This window comes from Prunus dulcis, chromosome 1, assembly GCF_902201215.1.
Source record: "Prunus dulcis chromosome 1, ALMONDv2, whole genome shotgun sequence".
Taxonomy (NCBI): Eukaryota; Viridiplantae; Streptophyta; class Magnoliopsida; order Rosales; family Rosaceae; genus Prunus; species Prunus dulcis.
In genome coordinates this window covers 28,501,736-28,523,190 of record NC_047650.1, presented here as the reverse complement: position 1 = coordinate 28,523,190, position 21,455 = coordinate 28,501,736, and the positions used below count along the sequence as shown (strand labels likewise).

Below are 21,455 nucleotides of genomic sequence, written 5' to 3'. Positions count from 1 at the left end.
CGTAGAAGGTGCCAACTTTTTTCCAGTGCACAATATGAATTTGTAATTTTGTAGCTTGACAATAATGTAGAATTGGAATATGCCATACACCGTTGCCTCTAGTTTGCTTTAAAAAATTACTGTTTGCAGCTCGTAATGTCAACTCAAAACCTTGACGATATAGATTTGGATCTACGGACATAACGAGAGCATATATAATATGTTAATTAAACGGAGCACGAGGATAAGATTAAGACTTAAAAAATAATCAAACAAGTGCAAAACAATGAAAGATTACGTTAACAAATAATTAAAGGTAGTATTATGTTAGGGTAGGTGATGACTTTCATAACATAAATTTGTTCCTTTTTGTATGTATATACTATACTATATAATAATAATAGAGTTGATCTTAGCCAGAAGACATTAATTTAATTGTGAAATCAAGATCATCGATGCATGTGGCCAGATATCAAATTTTGTACAGTTAGACTCTTCATCATTTGTACTCTTTTAATTAAAAGAATTAAAAAATGAAAAAGGATAATATGTCCCAGGATTGTTGCAAACCTTTCCTTTCCATTTTCAACCCACTTGCCCACAACCATCACTTATCTTCTCAGCATAAATTCATGTTGGGAGATAAGTGGTGATTATCGGGTGAATTTATGATGGGGAGATAAGTGGGCAATTATTATATATTTTAATTTATTTTCTATTTTTTATATTTCAACTTTAAAAAGTAATTTTATTATTTAATCTTTACAGAAAAAAAAGTTCAGAATTTTTTGATATTTTGTTCAATTTTGTTCGATTTTTATTACATAAAAAATGGTAGTCATTGAATTGCAATGGAAAATTTGATCGGACGCCCTAAGTGATGCCACATGCCTTGTAGCAGTGGAAAATAATTTTTTAAAAGCTCGTTGACGCCAACCTGGGGTTAGCAAATCCAAGCAACAACACGGGTTGGATCGGCCTTTGAGCTTGCCTATTGATGGCACCCACGTCTTACTCAAGGTACTTTATGCGCGATGAAGTCATCTCACGGGCCTAGGGCTCGCTCCTACCTGGGCTGGACCTTTGCGGTGAAAGTGCTCTAAAAGTTGTATTGGTGACGTGGTACTACAGTAATCTTGTATCATTTCTCCAAGTTTCCACATGTCCCAGCAATGGTCAAAACGTAATTTTTAATTTGGGCCTTTTGTCTTTTATGGTATCACTATCCATCACTATATTCCCTGGAGTATCTGAGATGGACCAGAAGGCCCAAATTTATTTTAATTTTGGGCCCTTGGGCCTTTTGCAAACAGAAAAACATCCAAAAAATAATTTGAATAGTGAAATAATTTTTCAACTATTACTGAAGTTAAAAAAATTCATTAAATAGTAAGGGGTTTATAGCTCCAAAGTACTTACCTTCGCATTCGAGGTTTTAGATTTGATTCTCTCCTTTTCATATTGCTTATATTAAAAAAGAAAAAAATAAAGGACTCATTATTGTAGTGGTCTGGAGCAATTGCTTCTCTAGGAAAGGTCTTGAGTTCAAATTTTAACATTCACATAGTATATTATCACTCATCTCAATAAGACTTTTTTTATATAAAAAATTATATAATAAAAGAATAATTATATAATAATAAATAAATAAAAACTCCTTAAATTTGATTCCCTTATTTATATTCTATATATATAATGGAGATTCTCTAACAAGTATATTATATTAAGAATTATTTACATATTTTTAATTTCGAGCCTTAAATTACAATAAAAATTATTTGAATATTTAACCCTCTTCTCATAGAAAAACTTTATTATTACAATTTTTTTCCTGATATATGAAACAGGACTACATACTAATATATAAATAAATGTTAGCAAAGATCACGAGCTCCTCCTAAAATACATCCTCAGTCAAGAAAGCTGACAAAAGGGCAAAACGAAAAAAAAAGTAAAAAAAAAGTAAAAATGAATTAAAAGAAAATATTATCAGGTTGCTGCAGTGGTTCGTTCATTCTCTCACTTTATCAGTTGAAAATATCACTCGTGTCTTCTTCTCCGTCAAGACCATGAAGAACCTCTCGACGATTCTCGTCCTTGCCGTTTTAATCACGTGCTGCGTTCCCCACGTCAGATCGGACGCCTCCGATCACCGCTACAATGATGGCGACGCCGTCCCTCTCTACGCCAATAAAGTCGGCCCCTTTCACAACCCCAGGTAACCATATAAAATATCATCTGGATCTGACTTTGGATCTGGAGAAATCCTCTGTTTGGAACTCCATTTTCAGATGCTCTTCATGCAATTGCTGATTTTGGAAGATTCTTATTGCTTCCAAACCGGCCCTTGCACCTTTTTGTAGGGCATTGACATTGAGGAGGCAACTGACTAATGTGTTGTGTATTTTGTTGTTTTGTTTGCTTTCAGCGAAACGTATCGGTATTTTGATCTCCCCTTCTGCTCAGCAGGTTTTATATCTCAAACATTTTGCCTTTTACATTCTACATTCCATATGCAATGGCTTGACCAAACCCCCCCAAAGAAAAAGAAAGTTTAAATGCGTAAATTTTAGCTGCGATATCTAATTTCTTAGTGGGGAACATATGCATAACTTCTAAAATAGTAAATCCTCCTGAGGATAAGTTCAACAACAACGGCCTTCTTTATAATTTTTGCACTTGAAATGTAGATTCTTTGGATCAATATAAGCGCTGTCCTATGCCCTAGTTTTCGAAGGACGGTGTGTTATAGATTTTCTTATGTTTTCGGTTTTAAAATAGGACAAAACTTGCAATGGTGCAGCTAATAATTGTAGCTGCGTTAATAGAATTTCTTTTCTGTTTTTTTTTTAAATTTCCAGAACAATTTGATTTTTTGTAAGTTAAGGTGGGCCCTTTATCAATGGTAGGTGATGTGAAGGAGAAGAGGGAAGCACTTGGAGAGGTACTGAATGGAGATCGTCTTGTTAGCGCTCCTTATAAACTTGAGTTCAGAAAAGAGAAGGACACTGAAGTTGCTTGTAGAAGGAAGCTGACCAAGGAAGAAGTTGCTCAGTTTCGAACTGCTGTGAAAAAAGACTACTACTTCCAGATGTATTATGATGACTTGCCCATCTGGGGTTTTTTGGGGAAGGTTGACAAGGAAGGAAAAACTGACCCAAGTGAATACAAATATTTTCTATACAAGCATATCCAATTCGAAGTTATGTACAACAAAGACCGTGTAATTGAAATCGGGGCCAAGATGGATCCCCATTCTGTTGTGGACTTGACAGAGGACAAGGATGTTGATGCAGATTTCATGTACACTGTAAAATGGAGGGAAACAAATATTCCCTTCGAGAATAGGATGGATAAATATTCACAGTCCTCTTCACTGCCACATCACTTGGAAATTCATTGGTTCTCAATCATAAATTCATGTGTCACAGTTCTCCTCTTGACGGGTTTTCTTGCAACGATTCTCATGCGGGTCCTGAAGAATGATTTCATGAAGTGAGATTCTAATTTGTGAGCCTTGAAAGCTTGTTGTTTATATGAAATCTCCGGGTTTTCTGTTTACAATTTATTGTCACTTATTGTATTTATTCAATTTCTTAATAAGGTATGCGCAAGATGAGGAAGCTGCTGATGACCAAGAAGAGACTGGATGGAAGTACATTCATGGTGATGTTTTCCGGTTCCCCAAGCACAAATCTTTGTTTGCTGCTGCCCATGGTTCTGGAACCCAGCTGTTCACTCTGTAAGGATTATTGCAATCTTTTTAGATATATGAATTTTGGATTATTTCATGCTAGTACTAAATGTTACTGTCTTCCCCTCTGTGCATTTCCAGCACAATTTTCATTTTTATGCTCGCACTAGTTGGTGTATTTTATCCATACAACCGAGGAGCTTTATTCACTGCACTTGTGGTCATATATGCACTCACTTCTGGCATTGCGGGATATACTGCAACTTCTTTCTATTGTCAACTTGAAGGAACAAACTGGGTAAGTAAAAATGGATTCTGTTCGCAACAAATGCAGCTTATAATTTCTGCTTATTAAAGTGAAATGGAGTCATTTAGTTTCCTCTTCTGGTTGACAGGTGAGAAATTTATTACTTACCGGGTGCCTTTTCTGTGGGCCTCTGTTCCTGACATTCTGCTTCCTTAACACTGTTGCAATTGCTTATAGTGCAACTGCAGCTCTTCCTTTTGGTACTATTGTGGTAATTGTCCTTATTTGGACATTGGTAACATCACCATTGCTTGTCTTGGGTGGCATTGCTGGGAAAAACAGCAAGGCTGAGTTCCAAGCTCCTTGCCGCACCACAAAGTATCCTCGAGAAATTCCCCTTCTTCCATGGTACAGAACGACCATTCCTCAGATGGCAATGGCAGGGTTTCTCCCTTTCAGTGCAATATATATTGAACTTTACTACATATTTGCCAGTGTCTGGGGTCACAGGATTTACACCATCTACAGCATTCTGTTTATTGTTTTTATTATTCTTTTGATTGTCACTGCCTTTATAACTGTGGCTTTGACCTATTTCCAACTTGCTGCTGAAGATCATGAGTGGTGGTGGAGGTAAACAAGTCTTTCTTGCATTAAATTTTCCATAGATATTCATATTCTGGTTTCTATTTGTAGATATTGTTTATATACTACAAATAGGTTAAGTTTAAAAAATAACAGAAAAAAAGATTCTTCGGATTGTTTCTACTCATTGCTATTCATTTTGAGCTAGAAAATTTTAGAATTACTGTCGATGTGATCATCTGGGTACCATTTGTCTGGACTAATCAGAGTTGTTGATTTGTGACAGGTCTTTTCTATGTGGTGGATCTACTGGCCTCTTTATCTATGGCTACTGCTTGTATTATTACTATGCTCGATCGGATATGTCTGGTTTTATGCAAACCTCGTTCTTCTTTGGTTACATGGCTTGCATTTGCTATGGCTTCTTTCTCATGCTTGGTACCGTAGGCTTTCGTGCCGCCCTGCTGTTTGTTCGTCACATTTATAAGTCTATCAAGTGTGAATAGGGGGGTTGTTTCTTCCTCTTTTTATTCTATTTTTTTTAAATGATAGGAAAAAGTCTATGAATTTTGTTAGAAGGTAGGCGAGAGTGCCTTCAGAAGCGGAAGCAGAGGAGGCAAGCTTTCCGAAGTAAAAGCGTTTGGAGACTTGTCTTGTGCTTTTGCTTCAGACTTGGGGAACATGTGGGCATTGTTGGGGTTTCCTTTAACTATTTTCACTATATGTATCTATGGACGCGTTAATAGAGGGAGCAGCCTCGTATGTCCACATTTTACTTGCTCTCTGAAATGACTTTTTCCATGTTACTCGTTCGTGAGTTTGGTAGCCTTATCTAAAACTATCTTCATCTCTTACATTCGAAACAAATAAATCGGAGGAGGAGCAAGCCACATTTTAAATGTAAAGAAGTAAGTGATAAAGATAATGGCAAGGAATTTTATTTTTTGGTCGCAAATGTTATTTTATTTACGGACAGTTATCCTTGATTTCATCCCATCCCCTATGCTTCCATTTCTAAACTTGGATACATTTTCTTCTTTAAAGATAAAAGATGTCAAGATAATGGAAAGGAAATTGATATTTTGGTTGGTGAATGCTTCTGTTTCTTTGTTTTTTTAATAGTACTAACTAAGGAATTTCTCACATGCATACCACTAAGATGTTATGTGAGTTCAAATTTAAGACTACTTGTTTGCAAGTTAAAGTTTTTTTTCGTTGGTGAATGCTTCTATTAATAAGCTTTCAAAGAGGAGATAAAAGTCCCTACAAGACCTTGCACGGTTGCACCTCAGTCATGCTCCTCCTCAATTAGCGTTTATGCCGACTTGTGATAAAAAATAGTTTCGATTTTGGTAGATCTTTGCTTTGCACGATGATAAACGGAGTCTCCAACACGAATGAGTAAATTAATTAGAATAATAGAACAAATAAAATATATATATAACCGATAATTCCAACTTTCACACGGAACTCTATATATATTCATATAATATTTGTACTTGAAAACAAGAAGAAAATAAAAAAATAACTCCAATCCAATGCAAGCCCTGAATAAAAGAATAATATTCCTATTCTATATAAATTTTCTTCACCGGCGCCCAGACGTGTTAAATAAGACGTAGTAGCAGCACATCATATACGCCGCCGGAACAAGTAACAAGAGAGAACAAACACATGTACATCTTTTCCTAAGACGAACATGTCAACGCCCTTGGTGTTGGTGCTTCTTTTTATTTATTTAGAGTACTCTACTCTTTATTTAACTTTAATTCGATTTCCTCCCCTCCGAAGAACAGGGTCACAGTTGGGCGTCAATGTCGACAATTAGATCATGCGGCCCAACAATTGAGGCAAAGGTAACTGCTTTCCGCTGAGGAAAATGACTAATCTTTTCCAATTCCTCGTCAGTCAACGACCAATCGAATATGTCAACGTTCTGCTTCATTCTTTCCTTGTTGTTGCTTTTTGTTACCATGCTCACCCCTTGCTCATAAACCCACCTCAACGATACCTGAGCAGTTGTTTTGCCTTTGGCTTTGGCAATGTCTTCGAGGATGTTTGAGCATAAAACCCTGTCGTCTCCTACTCGACTGTTAGCTCCACCCAGGGGAGAGTAAGCTGTAACATGGATACCCTTTGCCTTACAGAAGTCATTCAGTTTCTTTGTCTGCCAAGCTGGGCTCATCTCCAACTATAAATAATTAAACCAAAATTTTAATGAGAATATATATATATATATATATATATAATTGGTATTATTCATGTTCGCAAGTACATATATAAAATGAGAATGAATATAATGATATATATACATACTTGGTTGAGGACGGGAGGGATTTTGGCGATGGAAAGGAGGTCCTGAAGCATGTTGCAAGTGAAATTACTGACGCCAATGCCCCTGGCAAGGCCAAGTCTCTTGCACTCTTCCATGCCTCCCCAAACTGACTTCAAATCTAGAGGTAGCACCATCTCTTTTGCAACAGGCATACTCTTCACCTCTCCCCCAAATTTGAAGGGCCAATGAATTATGTACATATCCACGTACTCCAGTTGCAGATTCCTATATATATATATATATAGCAATTAATTAATATTAATATGCAAATAATTAGTTGCTGATATAATTATATATATATGTAAGAAACTCTTAATTAATAGGCAAAAGATTTGTCATATATATATGACATCAATAATAGTTAGTTACCTTAGACTCATGTTAAGGGCAGGCACCACAAGATCCTTCTCAGCAAAGCTGGCAAAAAGCTTGGTGGTGATGAACACCTCACTCCTGGACTTGATGAGTCCAAGACGCACAGCATCGGATATGGCTTGACCTAGATATTTCTCCGACCCGTAAACTAAGGCGGTGTCAAAGTGGCGGTAGCCGGCTTTAATGGCTTCAAGAACCGCAGCCTTGTCTGTTTCTGGATCCGGCGCAGGATATGCACTTCCCATGCCAATCACTGGAATGGCTAGAATGTCGTCACCGCAGCTCAGTATTACCTCAGGAATTGCCTTTGCCATTGTGAATTTCTATCTGATTCAATTCAAGGGAAAAAGGAACAATAAGATTGATGTATAGATCGATCTGCACAGCTGCTATATATAGCTCAAGTCAACTCAAAGGAAAAATATATTTATTCTTGGCCTTCAACTACACCATGTCCATTCTATTTATAAGCAGGTTGCAGGCATGTGCATACACCCTGTCAATTATCCCAGCTTATTTGTTTAATATGTAGCCGGACCAAAAGAATCATAGAGCTTATTTCCCACTCAAAGTTTCTCCGCCCCTTTACCAACGCACCTATATATTATTAGAGGTCTTAGTCAAGCTGCCTGACCATGTCAAAAATTAATCAAGAGTCCAATTATAGGACGCCACATGTTAATTTGCTTTGTTTACCGGCAACTAGGATTAGAGAGAGTTCTATGATTCCACGGATTAAAAGTTCTATTTATTTCAATATAGGTATGATTATGGATATAGCTAGGGTTTGTATGTGCAACTGAAGCTATTATTTATTATTGCATAGAAACTCTTGTTTTTGGTCATGTAGGGAATGTGGTAAGTACCCAACACCACTAGGAGTTTGGTCAAGTACAACTGCAAGGATATCTATCTCTATTTTTCTTTCTTTTTTGGGTCAAAGTATAACGGCGATCGAGGATCTGGAGCCTGTATTGCACCGGAAAATACCGTACTTTTGATTAGAGGAAACAAAGTTTCTCGTCTTTTTCCCCCGCTTTGTTTCCTTCCTTGCGTGTCAGATTCAGTCATGGTCATGGATGTTGAAGCTGGGCATTGAATTTCTTCCGGCAACCGCTCCCCATCTTTGATCTTTGTGGTCCGCTAATTCATTCGACGACTAAAGTATTTAGCCTGAACTAAGGACCAACTCTTGAAACTAATTAATACATGCAATGCAAATCTTAACTAACATCAACAGAAATTAATGAGGAGGCTATCGACCAACTGTAACTGTGTGTCACTTGGTAACCGATTAATTAGGCTATCGAATTAAGACAAATAATGATCTGTCAATAAAAATAAAGAATGATTAAAGATAGTTTGATAATAATGATGATTCAGGCAGAAGACTTCTTCACTGTGGTCCTTTTCCATTCAGCAGACTTTTGAGACTCAAATATATAATAAAGCACAACAACGCTGCCCATCTGCATATTCCAATTGAGTACACTTATTATAATTTATTTTCCCCTTTTAAATAATATAGCTTAAAATTTCCCCATGATTTCCATATATACAATATTGAGCAACCCCTTGACTATGTTCAAAAGTGAGATCATAAGTTAGGTTTAATTATGTATTTGTTGTAGTTCATCTAAGTCCTTTGACTTTTTCTGCCAAATAGGATTTCATTTATTTTTTGTATTTTTTGATGTAGATCTTTTTTTGGTTATTCTTATTATGCATCTGAAGTATAAATCGTGTAGAAATTTATAGGACAATAATTACGATATTTTATTAAAATTTCAATATAGGGATATACATAAATCCCATAATTTTAGGACAATTTATTAAGGTAAATTACTCAAATGGTCCTCAAACTTATACCTGATTTACATTTTGGTCCCTCAACTAAATTATTCTTTCAAATGGTCCATCAATTCTATATTATTCGCTTTAGTGGTCCTTCTGTCTAATTTTTTGTTAGATTTAACCTAATTTTAGGGTAAATAATGATCAATTTACCCCCATTTTTAACGGAAATATTAACAGGATGTAACGGTAGGACCAATGGAGCGAATAATATAGAGTTGATGGACCATTTGAATGAATAATTTAATTAAGAGACCAAAATATAAATCAAGTATAAATTTAAAGACCATTTAAGTAATTTATCCTAATTTATTATTTTAAAGATACAACTTCTCCTTGAATTTAGCTGATTAACCATCTGCACGTTTTCCTTCCTTGTTCTTTGTGCCTCTTGTATAATGTATTGTCTGGTTGGTGTTATAAAATGCAACTCTCTCTCACAGTCACTTCTCTCAATTTATTGTATTATTCATTGTTTTTTATTACTTTTTCCTTCACTTCTTCACTCTCTCTCTCTCTCTCTCTCTCTCTCTTGTTTTTTCTGTGTTCTATATTTTCCAATTCTCTCCTCTCTCATTTTATTCAGCGTTCTTTTTCTAGTTCTCTCTCTCTCTCTCTCTCTCGTTTTTTCTTCTCCAGTTCATTTATCGGCCAATTAACATGTTAGGCTTACAACTATAGGCCTCGTTTTGTTTCTAAATTTGATTAGACACCTATTTTGTGTTTATTTATGTTGTTTTCGGCTTTAGTCCCCTACCCAAAAAAAAATTCTTGAAAATTTGAAGCATGATATCTATATATATAAAGTAAAATGTAGAGAATGATAAAACATTCAAAATATCAGAAAATGTCCTTGGTTAATTCAAACATTAAAATTAAAAATATTAATTAAATGAGGATAATATGATAAATTCATATTTTTTTCATATTAAAAAAATTTAAAATAAAAAACAAAATCAGATAGTGAGTCCTACTTTTATGGAACATAACTACCCATATTATCTTTTCTTAATTTTAAAAATAAAATAAAAAATAAAAAATAAAACCAATTGGCACATGCTCATGTCAAGGGGCTAATATTATATTATAGAAGAAGCCAAGAAAAACAAAATTAGCCTGGTCCTAAATAAATTTTTGGTTCCGCCATTGACTTGTAACCAAAGTTTATCCAATTGTGTAGGTAAAGTAGTATTTATATTTATGTGCTCTCAACTTGGTGTATCGTAGGTGTCTTAGTTTATGTACATGAGTTATAGGTAACAATTTTATTTTTGTTTACCCTGTGGTAGAAATATATTATATACTCTTGTAGATATATTATCCTATGGTGTAGGTATATTGTCCTATTGCCTATTGCCTATATATATATATATATATATATATATATATATTTTTTTTTTTTTGACAATGTATAAAATAGTATTTTTATGTACCCTTTTTTATAGGTAACATACAATTTTATCTGTCTATTTTTGTATATGACTTATAGGTTGTGTTATAAAAATAAGATCTATTATTTGATTTTTCTTTTTAATTTTAATTTTTTAAAATATGAAAAGTGTGAATTTACCATATTATCCTCATTTAATTAATAATTTCAATTCATAATGTTTGCATTAACCAAGGGCATTTTATAGTATTTTGAATGTTTTTACCATTCTCTGCCTTTTGCTTTATATATATAGATTTTCAATATGTTTTCCTTAATTATCTCAAAGGGTAAAATCGACAAAAAAAAAAAGAAGTAATAAAAGTCGACAAAAAAAGAATAAGTAATAAAAGTCAAAGGACATCTTAATCCAAAAACGCGTGGACTAAACTCAATAACAACTAATCTTTTTGAACCTATATATGATCATGTGATTTGCTCAGCATATGAAACTAAGCTTCCAATTTTATTTGTGAGAGCTTTTCATCTCTCGTTGGTGAGAGTTTTATTTGTATTGTTATGGCTTGGTTTTTTCAAGCTTTATCTTTTTTTTATTATTATAAGTTTGCAATCTTAGTTGGGATGCCTATGCCAGAGTTTCTTCGATCTTGCCTGATCGTTAGTGGAGACATACCTGATTTTCTTAATTTTGATATTAGACCGCTCCGTTATTGTAATGGCCCTTTTGTGGCTAGTTTGTATTGGCCTTTTGTGGCTAGTGACTTTTTTGGCTGAATTATGAATGCAATCATAGAATTTCTCAACCAAAAAAAAAAAAAAAAAAACGAGGACGGAACTACATTTATGCATGGAACATGAATTCTCACAAGAAGTAGTTACTTTCGCTTCTCCACCATAAAAGCATTTGTTCCCCTTTAAACTTTTCGAGTATCTCCATTGGAGATATAAAATGTTAAATTTGGATTTGATAGCTTATATGACAATTTGACATTTAAGATAAAAATCAACTTCACCCGAAATGCCAAATATCCATATCATTATATTTTTAAAAGCAAATGGGGTCCCTATAATGCATAAAATTTAAAAAGATAGTAAATAATATTGGGGTCTATGACTGAAAAAAATTATTAAAATAATTTATGACACCAAGTTTTTTTTATATGTTAATTCATGTAGGATTTGACTACTTAGTTGGAGTAACTTTAACTTTTTAATTTTGTCAGTTCATGAGTGCGTAGTGGTGGATCCATGAAGTTTTCAGGGAATGGGCAATATGTAAAAGACTAAAAGATAAATAAAAAATTATATGCAATTATACAATTAGTCAACCAAAATTCATATCAAATCATCAATTAATATAACCAAAAATCAATATCAATTAATCAAAATGGATATCAAATTATCAATTAAACAAAGAAATACAATCACGTTTTCTCTTTGTCAGTATATGATTATATAATTGGCATTCTGGTAAACTTGTTGTGATAGAATATCAATGGCAATTTGTCACATCCTGAGATCGGCTCCGCCGTAGCACGATATTATTCGCTTTGGGCCCCCCTCTCTGCTCTCACGGTTTTGTTTTTGGGAACTCACAAACAACTTTCCAGTGGGTCACCCATCTTGGGATTGTTCTAGCTCCAACTCGCTTAATTTCGGAGTTCCCATGACTCCGAAGCCAGTGAGCTCTCAAAATGCCTCGTGCTAGATGGAGGTGAGGCATATACATATAAGGCACATCAGTCCCTCTCCATTGGTCGATGTGAGATGTTATACAATTGGCTCAATTCCATGATATGATTTGAAGGCACATGTTTCAATCAACAATTTCTGAGGTAATATTTTCTTTCAATCATGCATCTTCATTGTGCTATCTTGTGAATTGTTTTCAAATCATAATCTGTTTGGAAATTTGATTTTGAAACAATTAACGTTTGATTGGGAAGACTTTTTGTTTAAAGAAAATTTGTTTTATTTCAAACACTTCTTTCTAGTTTTTCTCTTCAAAAGTCTTCTTTACTGATTTACTGATTGGGAATCATCTTTTTCATTATATCATTCTTTCTATATTAGTCCCTCTTTGATAGATTGATTAAAGATGAATAAGTTTTATTTGTAAATCAATTTGTTTGATTTTCAATTTAAATGTTGATTAATTTTCTTTCTTGTTTTGAAAATCACTATAAAAAGGAAGCCTATGCTTCATTCTTCTCAACAACTTTCAACGTGGGTTTTTCTGAGTTTCAAATTATAAAAGAAAGTTGACATGCTTTGTTTTGTTGAGGACATATTATCAAGAGTAAGATTATCTTGGTGATCTGTCAGTTTAGTCATATTGCACCCATTTGCATAAGTTACAAAGTTCTCATACCTGTAACGTGTTTGAATCAATCGAGTCAAGTATCAGACTCAACATAAGGAGAGAAGGATAATCCAGAGAGAAGTGCAGTTACAAAGAAGTTGGTACTTTATTTAGAGAGTCTAGGACAAGTTTGTATACTTTGTGTAATCTTTATTTCTATAGTTGATTTACCTTGGACTATCTGGTCCCGTGGATTTTTTTCCAAATGTGGGATTTTACCACGTAAAATAATCCATGTGTGTTCTTTATTTACGTTCTGTACTTTCCAGGGATTGGTAGCACCTATCAATCCTTTAGGTGTGTTTTTTTTATTCCTTTGTTTTGCCTAACGTGCTCTTCACTATCTTTTAGGGGTCGTTTGGTACGGCGGACTGTTATGGACTTGACTAAATCCTAGGATTGTCTTGGATTATCTCGGATTGGACTAAGCTGGATAAAGTACTGACCTGCGTTTGGTGCTGCATCGGACTAAGAAACTGGATTGTAAAAATAGTGAAGACCTATGTTTGGTGTTGTGTCGGACTAAAAAATAAAATAATTAATTTTAATTAGAAATTTTAACCTAAAAATAGATACATATAAAACTATATATAACTTTTAAAAAAATTAAATATGAAAATTATAAATATATTGTAGCATTTTGTGCTTTCTTTTTTTTATTCTTAATATTTTTAGGCATTTATAGCTTATTTCATCTAAACATATCATTACCCAAAGCCCATTTTAATACTATTGCTTAAGACCTAAACCCATAAACAGATCTATGAAAAAAATATTAGGAAACGACGTCGTCACCCAAACATATCTTCTTCTTCCTCGTGAGCGCCGCTCTCTCTCTCTCTCTCTCTCTCTCTCTCTCTCTCTCTTTCTCTCCTCCCTCCCTCTCCTTTCTCTCTCTCAGTTAGATATACTGGGTTTTAAATCAATACAATCTCATCATCATTGTTTCTTCATGGAAACACAGATAGTTAAGGATTGGGAGAGACATTGATGGGTGCATATCCTGGACGTGCCATGAGCTTCATTACCAAAAGATCCAATCTAGACGCTCCGACTGTAAGGCCAACTATCAATTTTATGAAAGGACAATTTTTGCATCAAGATTCAGTTATTTTTACAAGATCCATGCTTCTTAGGAGATGAATATGTGGGTGGCTTGGGATTCTCAGTGATGGGTTTGTGTGCGTGGCTTGAAGGTGGTGGTTATGGGAGAAGAAATTTGGGGGTAGCACTAGGATTTGGGTTCTGACATAGTCGATTCCGTCTATGGTGGTGTGGTTTTGATTCAAGCCAAGGAAATCCATCGGACTTGCTTGTTCAAAATAACACGATCGCTATTTTGCGATCCCAATTTCGGGCTCTCTATATTAGACACACGAGTCCCCCTTTTTTTCAACTGTTGGATAATATAGTCTCATTTAAGTTAATCCCTTCCTTTGCCAAACATGGGTTTCAAGTGCTATTTAACACAGTCCAGTCCAGTGAGGCATAGTGAGGCATACCAAACATGCCCTTAGTGTTTTAAGCTATCCTATAAGTAATTTCACTCTTTTTCAACAAGAGAATAAGTCCATATATCATATGTATGTGGACACAACACCAATTAATGACCTTCAATCATTCATCAATGAATCAATGTTGTTTCTTAACTAGAAAGAAGGCCAAGAGACTTTGGAAAATGCCAAAGGAGAGAGAAATTTTTTAAAAGAAGCCAAAATGGACAAAATTGCCTTTATTTATTTTTGGATTTCCTAAAGAATCATTTACATTTGTATGTCTTTGGTTTGAAAGTTGAAAGGTTTTTCTGTCTTTTTTGAAAAAACTTTGGCTTTTTCCAAAAATAAAAGTTTTTTTTGGCTAAAACATAAATTTACTTAATTGATATGATAGCTATGACACCAGAAAATATTGGCTAATCAAAATAGTAAAACCGAAGATGACAACTTGCAAACAAGACTTTTTATTTTTCACTCCCTTAAGTTGGCTAATCAATTATAACCCATAATTAAACAAACAAATCATGGAAAAATTAATAATAATAAACATAAAAAAATAATTTAAAAAAACCAGAAGAAACGAAACTGGAAAGAAAAAAACAGCAGACCTTGCAATGCGAAGAGAATGAATTTTGATATAATTGACCATGCTTCAAATTGAAGATAGGAACAAGAACAAGATCTATATATCTAATCCATCTGTGCATATACTTGGTTTCGAGACAATGAAGTTGTGCTTGTGCTTCCATGGCTGAAGACTTCTTCGTTGCGCATGTCTCTTCCTTTCCTTAAAAAATATTTTTTTTTCCCTGACCTGGCGCAGAAAGCAATAGCTCTTTGAGGCATTTTATCGAACAGTTTATGGACATCAATAAAGAGATAATTTCCAGTATTTTCATGATATATTTTAATGAGAGAAGATACAGCTACACCTCTTTGTATCTTGATGAGTCCACCACTGCGTGTACGTGACAATTTAACATCTCTTTTAAATATGCTTATTAGACCATGTCCACTCAAACGGTAGAATGAAATGTCAAAATTTGAGTTTTGACCCCAAAATCCATCTCCAACCTATGTATTTGTTGGGGCTTTTTGACCAAATAAAAAAACGTATTGGGGCTAAATCCTTGCCGAGTCAATTTGTTGAGCTATATACTGCCTAATGAATTGCCTGAAAGCAGCCCACGTGGTTGCCCACCTGATGCAATGTGTCTGTTATACATATATAAATATATTTATTGTTGGAAGTCATACATATATAATTTTTTTTTTTTTGGGTAAAATGGGGGCAGCTAAAAACTTAGCCAGAAGCTAGACTAACATGATATAATTTAAACACAAAGGTTATTGACTAAAGAAAGAAAAGCCGCATTGCAAACGCTACATCCTAACTGGGTCAACTACTATTTCTTTATAACGTAATTCTATTTCTTCAAACTTTATATATTCTATTTCTCAATATGACGAATAATACGTTTAATATAAAGAAAGAAAGCAAATAAAGGAAAAAAAAAAAAAAGCCATGAGGATGGATAGAATGGTCATAATTGAGCATCAATCTGGAGCACAAAATCATGTGGGCCCAAAAGTAGGGATGGCAACGGGTCGGGTATGACAATATCATTCCCATCTCCGCTCTCCATCTCTGCCCCTGTTCCCGTCGGGGGACTATCCCCATACCCGCCCCGAATCCCCTATTTTTTTGCAAAAAAAAATATTTATCATACATTTTAACATTAAGTTTCATATTAAATTATCATTCAACACATCCAAATTAACTATAAAGTTCAACTCAACTATTCAAAATCACATCAATATGAAATTCCATGAAAAATTAGGAAGAATTATGAGAGGGAAGTAAACTTATGGTTAAACATAAATATTTTATTTATTTATTTAAATAAAAACATATATTTTCCGGTCGGGTTCGGGGATGGGGACGCCAATACCATCCCCTCCCCATACTCATCGGGAATTTTTCAAGTTCGGGAATCCCCGTACCAGATACCCATGTAGCTCCGAAATCTCCCCCCGTTAGGGTCGGGGACCCGCCCCTAAGGGAATTTTTGCCATCCCTACCCAAAAGTGAGGCAAAATTGACACGTTTGCGCTGAGGATGATGAGTCAGCTTGTCCAATTCCTCCTCCGTCAAGGACCAACCGAAGATGTCGAGGTTCTGCTTCATTCAGTCCTTGTTGTAGCTCTTGGTTACCATGCTCACCCCTTGCTCGTACACCCATCTCAACGATATCTGCATATGTAATTAATTATAAGATTAATTAATAATTAATCAAATCAAAGATACTATTAATTTATTATATAATTTATTATACGCATTAATTTTTATTGTTGTTAACTTATTTTATTTTGATGTATGTTTATGTTAAAAGATTAAAAAGACAAAATTTGAAAGTAAACACAATAAAATATAAAGTCCTAATGTTTCAAATTTGTACTTAAAAAAAGGAAGCAATATTTAAATCTAGAAATATAGAACAATTGAAGTATGTTCATGAAAGGAAAATGAAAATGAAAACAAAGAGGGAAAAAAAAAGAAGAAGAATGAAACAGTAAACATAAGGGGAAAAAAGGAGGTCCTGAAGCATGTTGCAGGTGAAATTACTGACGCCAATGGCCCGGCAAGGCCCAGTCTCTTGCACTTCCCAAACAGACTTCAAATCTAGAGGTTGCACAATCTCCTTTTCAACAGGCGTACTCTTGACCTCTTTCACTAACTTGAAGGGCCAATGAATTATGTACATATCCACACACTCCACTTGAAGATTCCTATATAATAATATTATTAATTAATAGTGGATCAAACTTCAATTAATGAGTGATTAGTATATTACATTACATTAAATAATATATAGGATACCTTAAACTGGCCTTGATGGCAGGCACTACAAGGTCCCTGGCATTGTTATGCCGTCACACGAGTTCAGTGTTATCTCAGGAACCACCATTGACGCCATTATAAATGTCCACCCAAAAAAGACTAATAATTTCCAAATTAACTTCTTCAACACAAGTTACATACAAATATATATAATATATAGAGGACTTTTATTGAGGAAACTTTCAAATAGAAGGATATTCTTATAGAATTCACTCCGTATTATAAAACGACCACTAAATAAGTAAATGTATGTCGTGGCCTCCAATTGCACCATTGCCTTGCCTTTATATAGGCATTTTACATAGAGAGTCGTAGATCATGCAAAAAAATACTAGTTTAAGTCTACTGCAACTTTTGTTTACTTCTTTATTTTTTAGAAAGAAAAAAATTACTTAAATTCATAATGATTTAATTAGAAAATGGCCTGTGGTTGTGAGTGGATTGATCAAAGAAAAGTCAAACAATGTGAATGTGATGATTGCCGTTGATTGAGCGAAGAACATGACCATGTAGGCATCTAGATGCCCGAAAAAACTCAATAAATCAATAATAATGATGATGATGTGAGTCAGTCCGATATTAATTACAGTATTATGATATATATCAGATATTAATTTGGATGTTTAAATTAGGATAAGTGGTTGTTTTCCTGCATGGATGACCTAAGATTTCTAGCAACAAAGACTTGATCAATGATGCATATGATACAACACTTCAGTTGATGATTAACTAATTACGTTAACCATGGAATGAAGATAAATTAATGACGACCTTGACTTTCAAACAAACTAATCACCTACATATATTTTTCAAGTAATTCAAGAATCTACGGCAATGCGAAAGGCGCAAGACAAACTCATTGACTTTGAAGGAGATGCGCAAGGAGTGATGAGGAATGTACAAGCTGAGCATGAAGACAGGTTGCATTTGAGCTTTTTGTCTTCAGATTGCAGACTTTTACTTTTCCAGTTAGAGGATATATTTCTATTCAATTTGTCTTTTGAGAAACTAATCGGGTAGCACATTGCTTAGCCGGTTTGACTATCATCTTACCACAAACATCATCATGGTCACCACCAAACATGCCCCTCCCCCACCTCTCTCTCTCTCTCTCTCCCTTTTGCTGTGTATGATGCTTTGGCGGAGGACAATTTGTAATCCTTTTCTGCTATCAATGAAATCGCTAATTCTCAACCAAAAAAAACAAAAACAAAAAGAATCTACGGCGATCACTAATTTTTATTTTTTTTAAATTATTTTTTTAAGTAAACATTTCTCAGGTGCAAAAGTATGCAACCGACATAAGTGGAAAAGTAGCTTGGATTTGGAACCCTTTTTCCTAGTCTTCAAGGGTTTGTTTGGGAGTATTTCTCGAAGGGCTAAAAGCATTTTTTAATAAACAAAAACGCTTCTGATATCATTTGGTAGCAAAGTTTAGAAGCGCTTATAGGCCACAAAGCGCCTTCTGGAGAATTACTTGTCAAGGAGTACTATAAGTCACTTTAACTTTAAAAGGATTAAATAAGATTAGATCATAATTTCAGAGATACTTCAGTAAATAAGCTTATAATTAATTAACCCAGGTAATTTGTTCCCTTGACTTTTGTGAAGAAATAGTTCCAGTGTCTTCTTTTTTGCCAACATAAACTTCATCAGCGAAGGAAAAAAGAAGGTAATTCTTTCTTTTTCTTTTTTGGGTCAACGGAAAGTAGTTATATTCTTGAAAGGGTTAATTAAGTAAATTACCTTTACAAGCTTGTATTGGAATTTTTAATATAAAAAGCTTGTATTGGAATTTGGACTCGAAACAAAAGAAACCCAGTGGCCAAAACTTAGAGAGAGTCTCATGCGAGATAATACTTTTTGCAATCACATGTCAATAATGCAATGACACGTATGATAAATTTTTCACGTGTTACTGTGTTATTAGCTGAAAAAAGCATAACAATATTATCCCCATTATAAATAAGTTTTTTTGCAAAATGTGGGCTCGAAGATGGGCCAATTGAGCTTAGGACACAGAAGAGCTTGAGTTCAATTAGAAGGTTGAAGGCATTATCAAACTTGGAACTTGGAACTCTCATCAAACTTTAATAATCATTGGTAGAGTTTATTGGGAGTTTTTTGTTGTTGTTGATACAAGTGATGTTGGGGAAGGAGAAATTTGAACACAAGACCTCTCGGGTACAGAAGTAACTGCTCTTAATCACTTAAGTTACAAGTCTCTTACTTGTTTAAAGGAAATTGAGATGATAACAAAAATGTGTTATAGGTGAATTTTGATGATTAAATCTCTCCATCCCAAAGCTCGTGAAGAGACTTGTAAGGGCCTTCATCTGCAATGAAGTTGATTGCCGGAAATCCTCTGTTTTGTGGAATTCGATTGATGTTATCCAATTCCTGAGGACTCAACTCCCAATCAAATATGCCAATATTTTCTTGAATCCTGTCCTTATTGAAGCTGTTCACCACCAAACTCACCCCTTGCTCGTATACCCATCTCAGACAAACCTTCATTTTGATTTTTGCATGCACAAGAAGAGCACCCAGAGTCATTCATTAATTTTAATTAAATGCAATCATTCAGGCAGGATTATGCGTCCTGTACAAGGGTTTTTCATTTTGCATCCGCAATATGTTTAATTGTCAAAAGATGGGCCTTTAGGGCTTTTGGGCTCTGTTGATTTAATTAATAACTTATTTTTTATTAATTAGAAATTTGTTTTTTAAATAAAATCAAAATTTAAAATTCGAATCTGTTAAACAGTTAATATAACTGTTAGATGAAGAGGTGTCAGACCTCTATATATTGACAATTCGTCCAAACCAGAATACACAACTTTTGAACAACATTATCATTCTCACACATAAAAACTTCCATAGAGAAATCATATCACTGTTCGCCAGAAATCAAAGTTACAATGCTTGGGCTTTGATTTGTGATAGTTTAATCCTTGTGGACAGACTCCTATTGAACTACAAGCACAATGGTAGAGGAGAAATACTGTCTAAAGGACACTGCAACTCTGCAAGACTCTATCATCAATTCAAGTCAGTATTCTGTAATTTATTCTACTATTGTATTAATTTGATTATTTATATATATATATACAACATATTTGGATTTATTTATTATTCTGTTATTTAGTTTTATATTGATTGTTATCCAACAATCTTTGTCCCCGAAGGTGCTCCATTTTCCCCCAAGGTACACACACACATACAAATTACAATATATAAACTGAATCAAAATTTGTAATTAATGAAAATGTATTATGAATTGAAAATGAATGTTAATTGTCAAGTAATTAGTTACTTGAGTGTGTTGTGAATGGCTTCTTTTGTGGCTAAAACCTATATATTTAACTTATTTTCAATATTAGCCCAGTCAGTGTCGCTGTACAGATTACCTTATTTCTATTTTTAACATTTAAGTAAATTGAGTAATATAAAAATAAATAAAAGTAGGATTCAAATAAAAATACTAGAAGATCAAATTCCCACCAAGTCAAAATATAAAAAATCGGTTTTAGTGCAAAATACGATTTAGGCTAAAATTATGGCTCATTAAGTCAATATATACTTCATACTAAAATCCCATAAAATCAAGTTTTCTTATTTGATGTGTGAGGAATAAAAGCCGCCAAAAATTAACTTGAGAAAATGATTATTTCGAAAACCTATTTTTCATACTTAGTCAATATTTTTACATAAAACAACTTTTCATGTATGAATGAAGGAACCTAAGGTCAATCTAGGTAAAAAGCCTTAGATGTTCAATCCACTATGGTGTTAAACCCTATTTGGTTTATGTTAAAACTTATTGAAAATTAGTCTATGAAGCTATGAACTAGCTTGGTTTATATGATTTAATGTTTACTTTTATTTCTAAAAAGACTATAGAAATTATAAGTACCAAAAAAATTAATCATTAAATTTTAAGCTAATAACTTTAGCTAGCCCATTCATTGAAAAATTCTTGATTCCGCCCTTGCCTAATCCTATCACTAGCATGCTCTTATTACCATTTGACACCATCGGCTTCAGCACTAGCACTGGCAACTCCGGAATATTTCTATTGCTTCTTCACATTTTGAATTTTGATCTCCACAGGCTTGTGCTGGTTCTCCTCTGTAGTCTCTGCGGACCAGCTAAAACTTAAATGGTCCATATTTAGTGTTTGGTGATTACCCTTCGGAGAAATGGACGACAAATTTGGCAACATGTACACCATCC

The 21,455-nt window shown here is 34.1% G+C and overlaps 2 protein-coding genes across 2 annotated transcripts; one reads left to right on the top strand and one right to left on the bottom strand.

Moving 5' to 3' along the window:
• Window positions 1–1,996: 1,996 nt before the first annotated feature.
• Window positions 1,997–5,460, top strand: LOC117614482 (transmembrane 9 superfamily member 3). Its single transcript, XM_034343303.1, has 7 exons — window positions 1,997–2,197; window positions 2,408–2,448; window positions 2,889–3,474; window positions 3,584–3,721; window positions 3,815–3,971; window positions 4,069–4,553; window positions 4,792–5,460. Exons 1-7 carry the CDS (start codon window positions 2,049–2,051, stop codon window positions 5,009–5,011), a joined length of 1,776 nt encoding a protein of 591 aa, XP_034199194.1. The 5' UTR covers window positions 1,997–2,048; the 3' UTR covers window positions 5,012–5,460.
• A 466-nt stretch (window positions 5,461–5,926) lies between these two features.
• Window positions 5,927–7,744, bottom strand: LOC117615044 (D-galacturonate reductase-like). Its single transcript, XM_034344021.1, has 3 exons — window positions 7,210–7,744; window positions 6,822–7,065; window positions 5,927–6,696 (listed from the first exon to the last, which is right to left on the bottom strand). Exons 1-3 carry the CDS (start codon window positions 7,527–7,529, stop codon window positions 6,304–6,306), a joined length of 957 nt encoding a protein of 318 aa, XP_034199912.1. The 5' UTR covers window positions 7,530–7,744; the 3' UTR covers window positions 5,927–6,303.
• Between the last annotated feature and the right edge of the window lie 13,711 nt (window positions 7,745–21,455).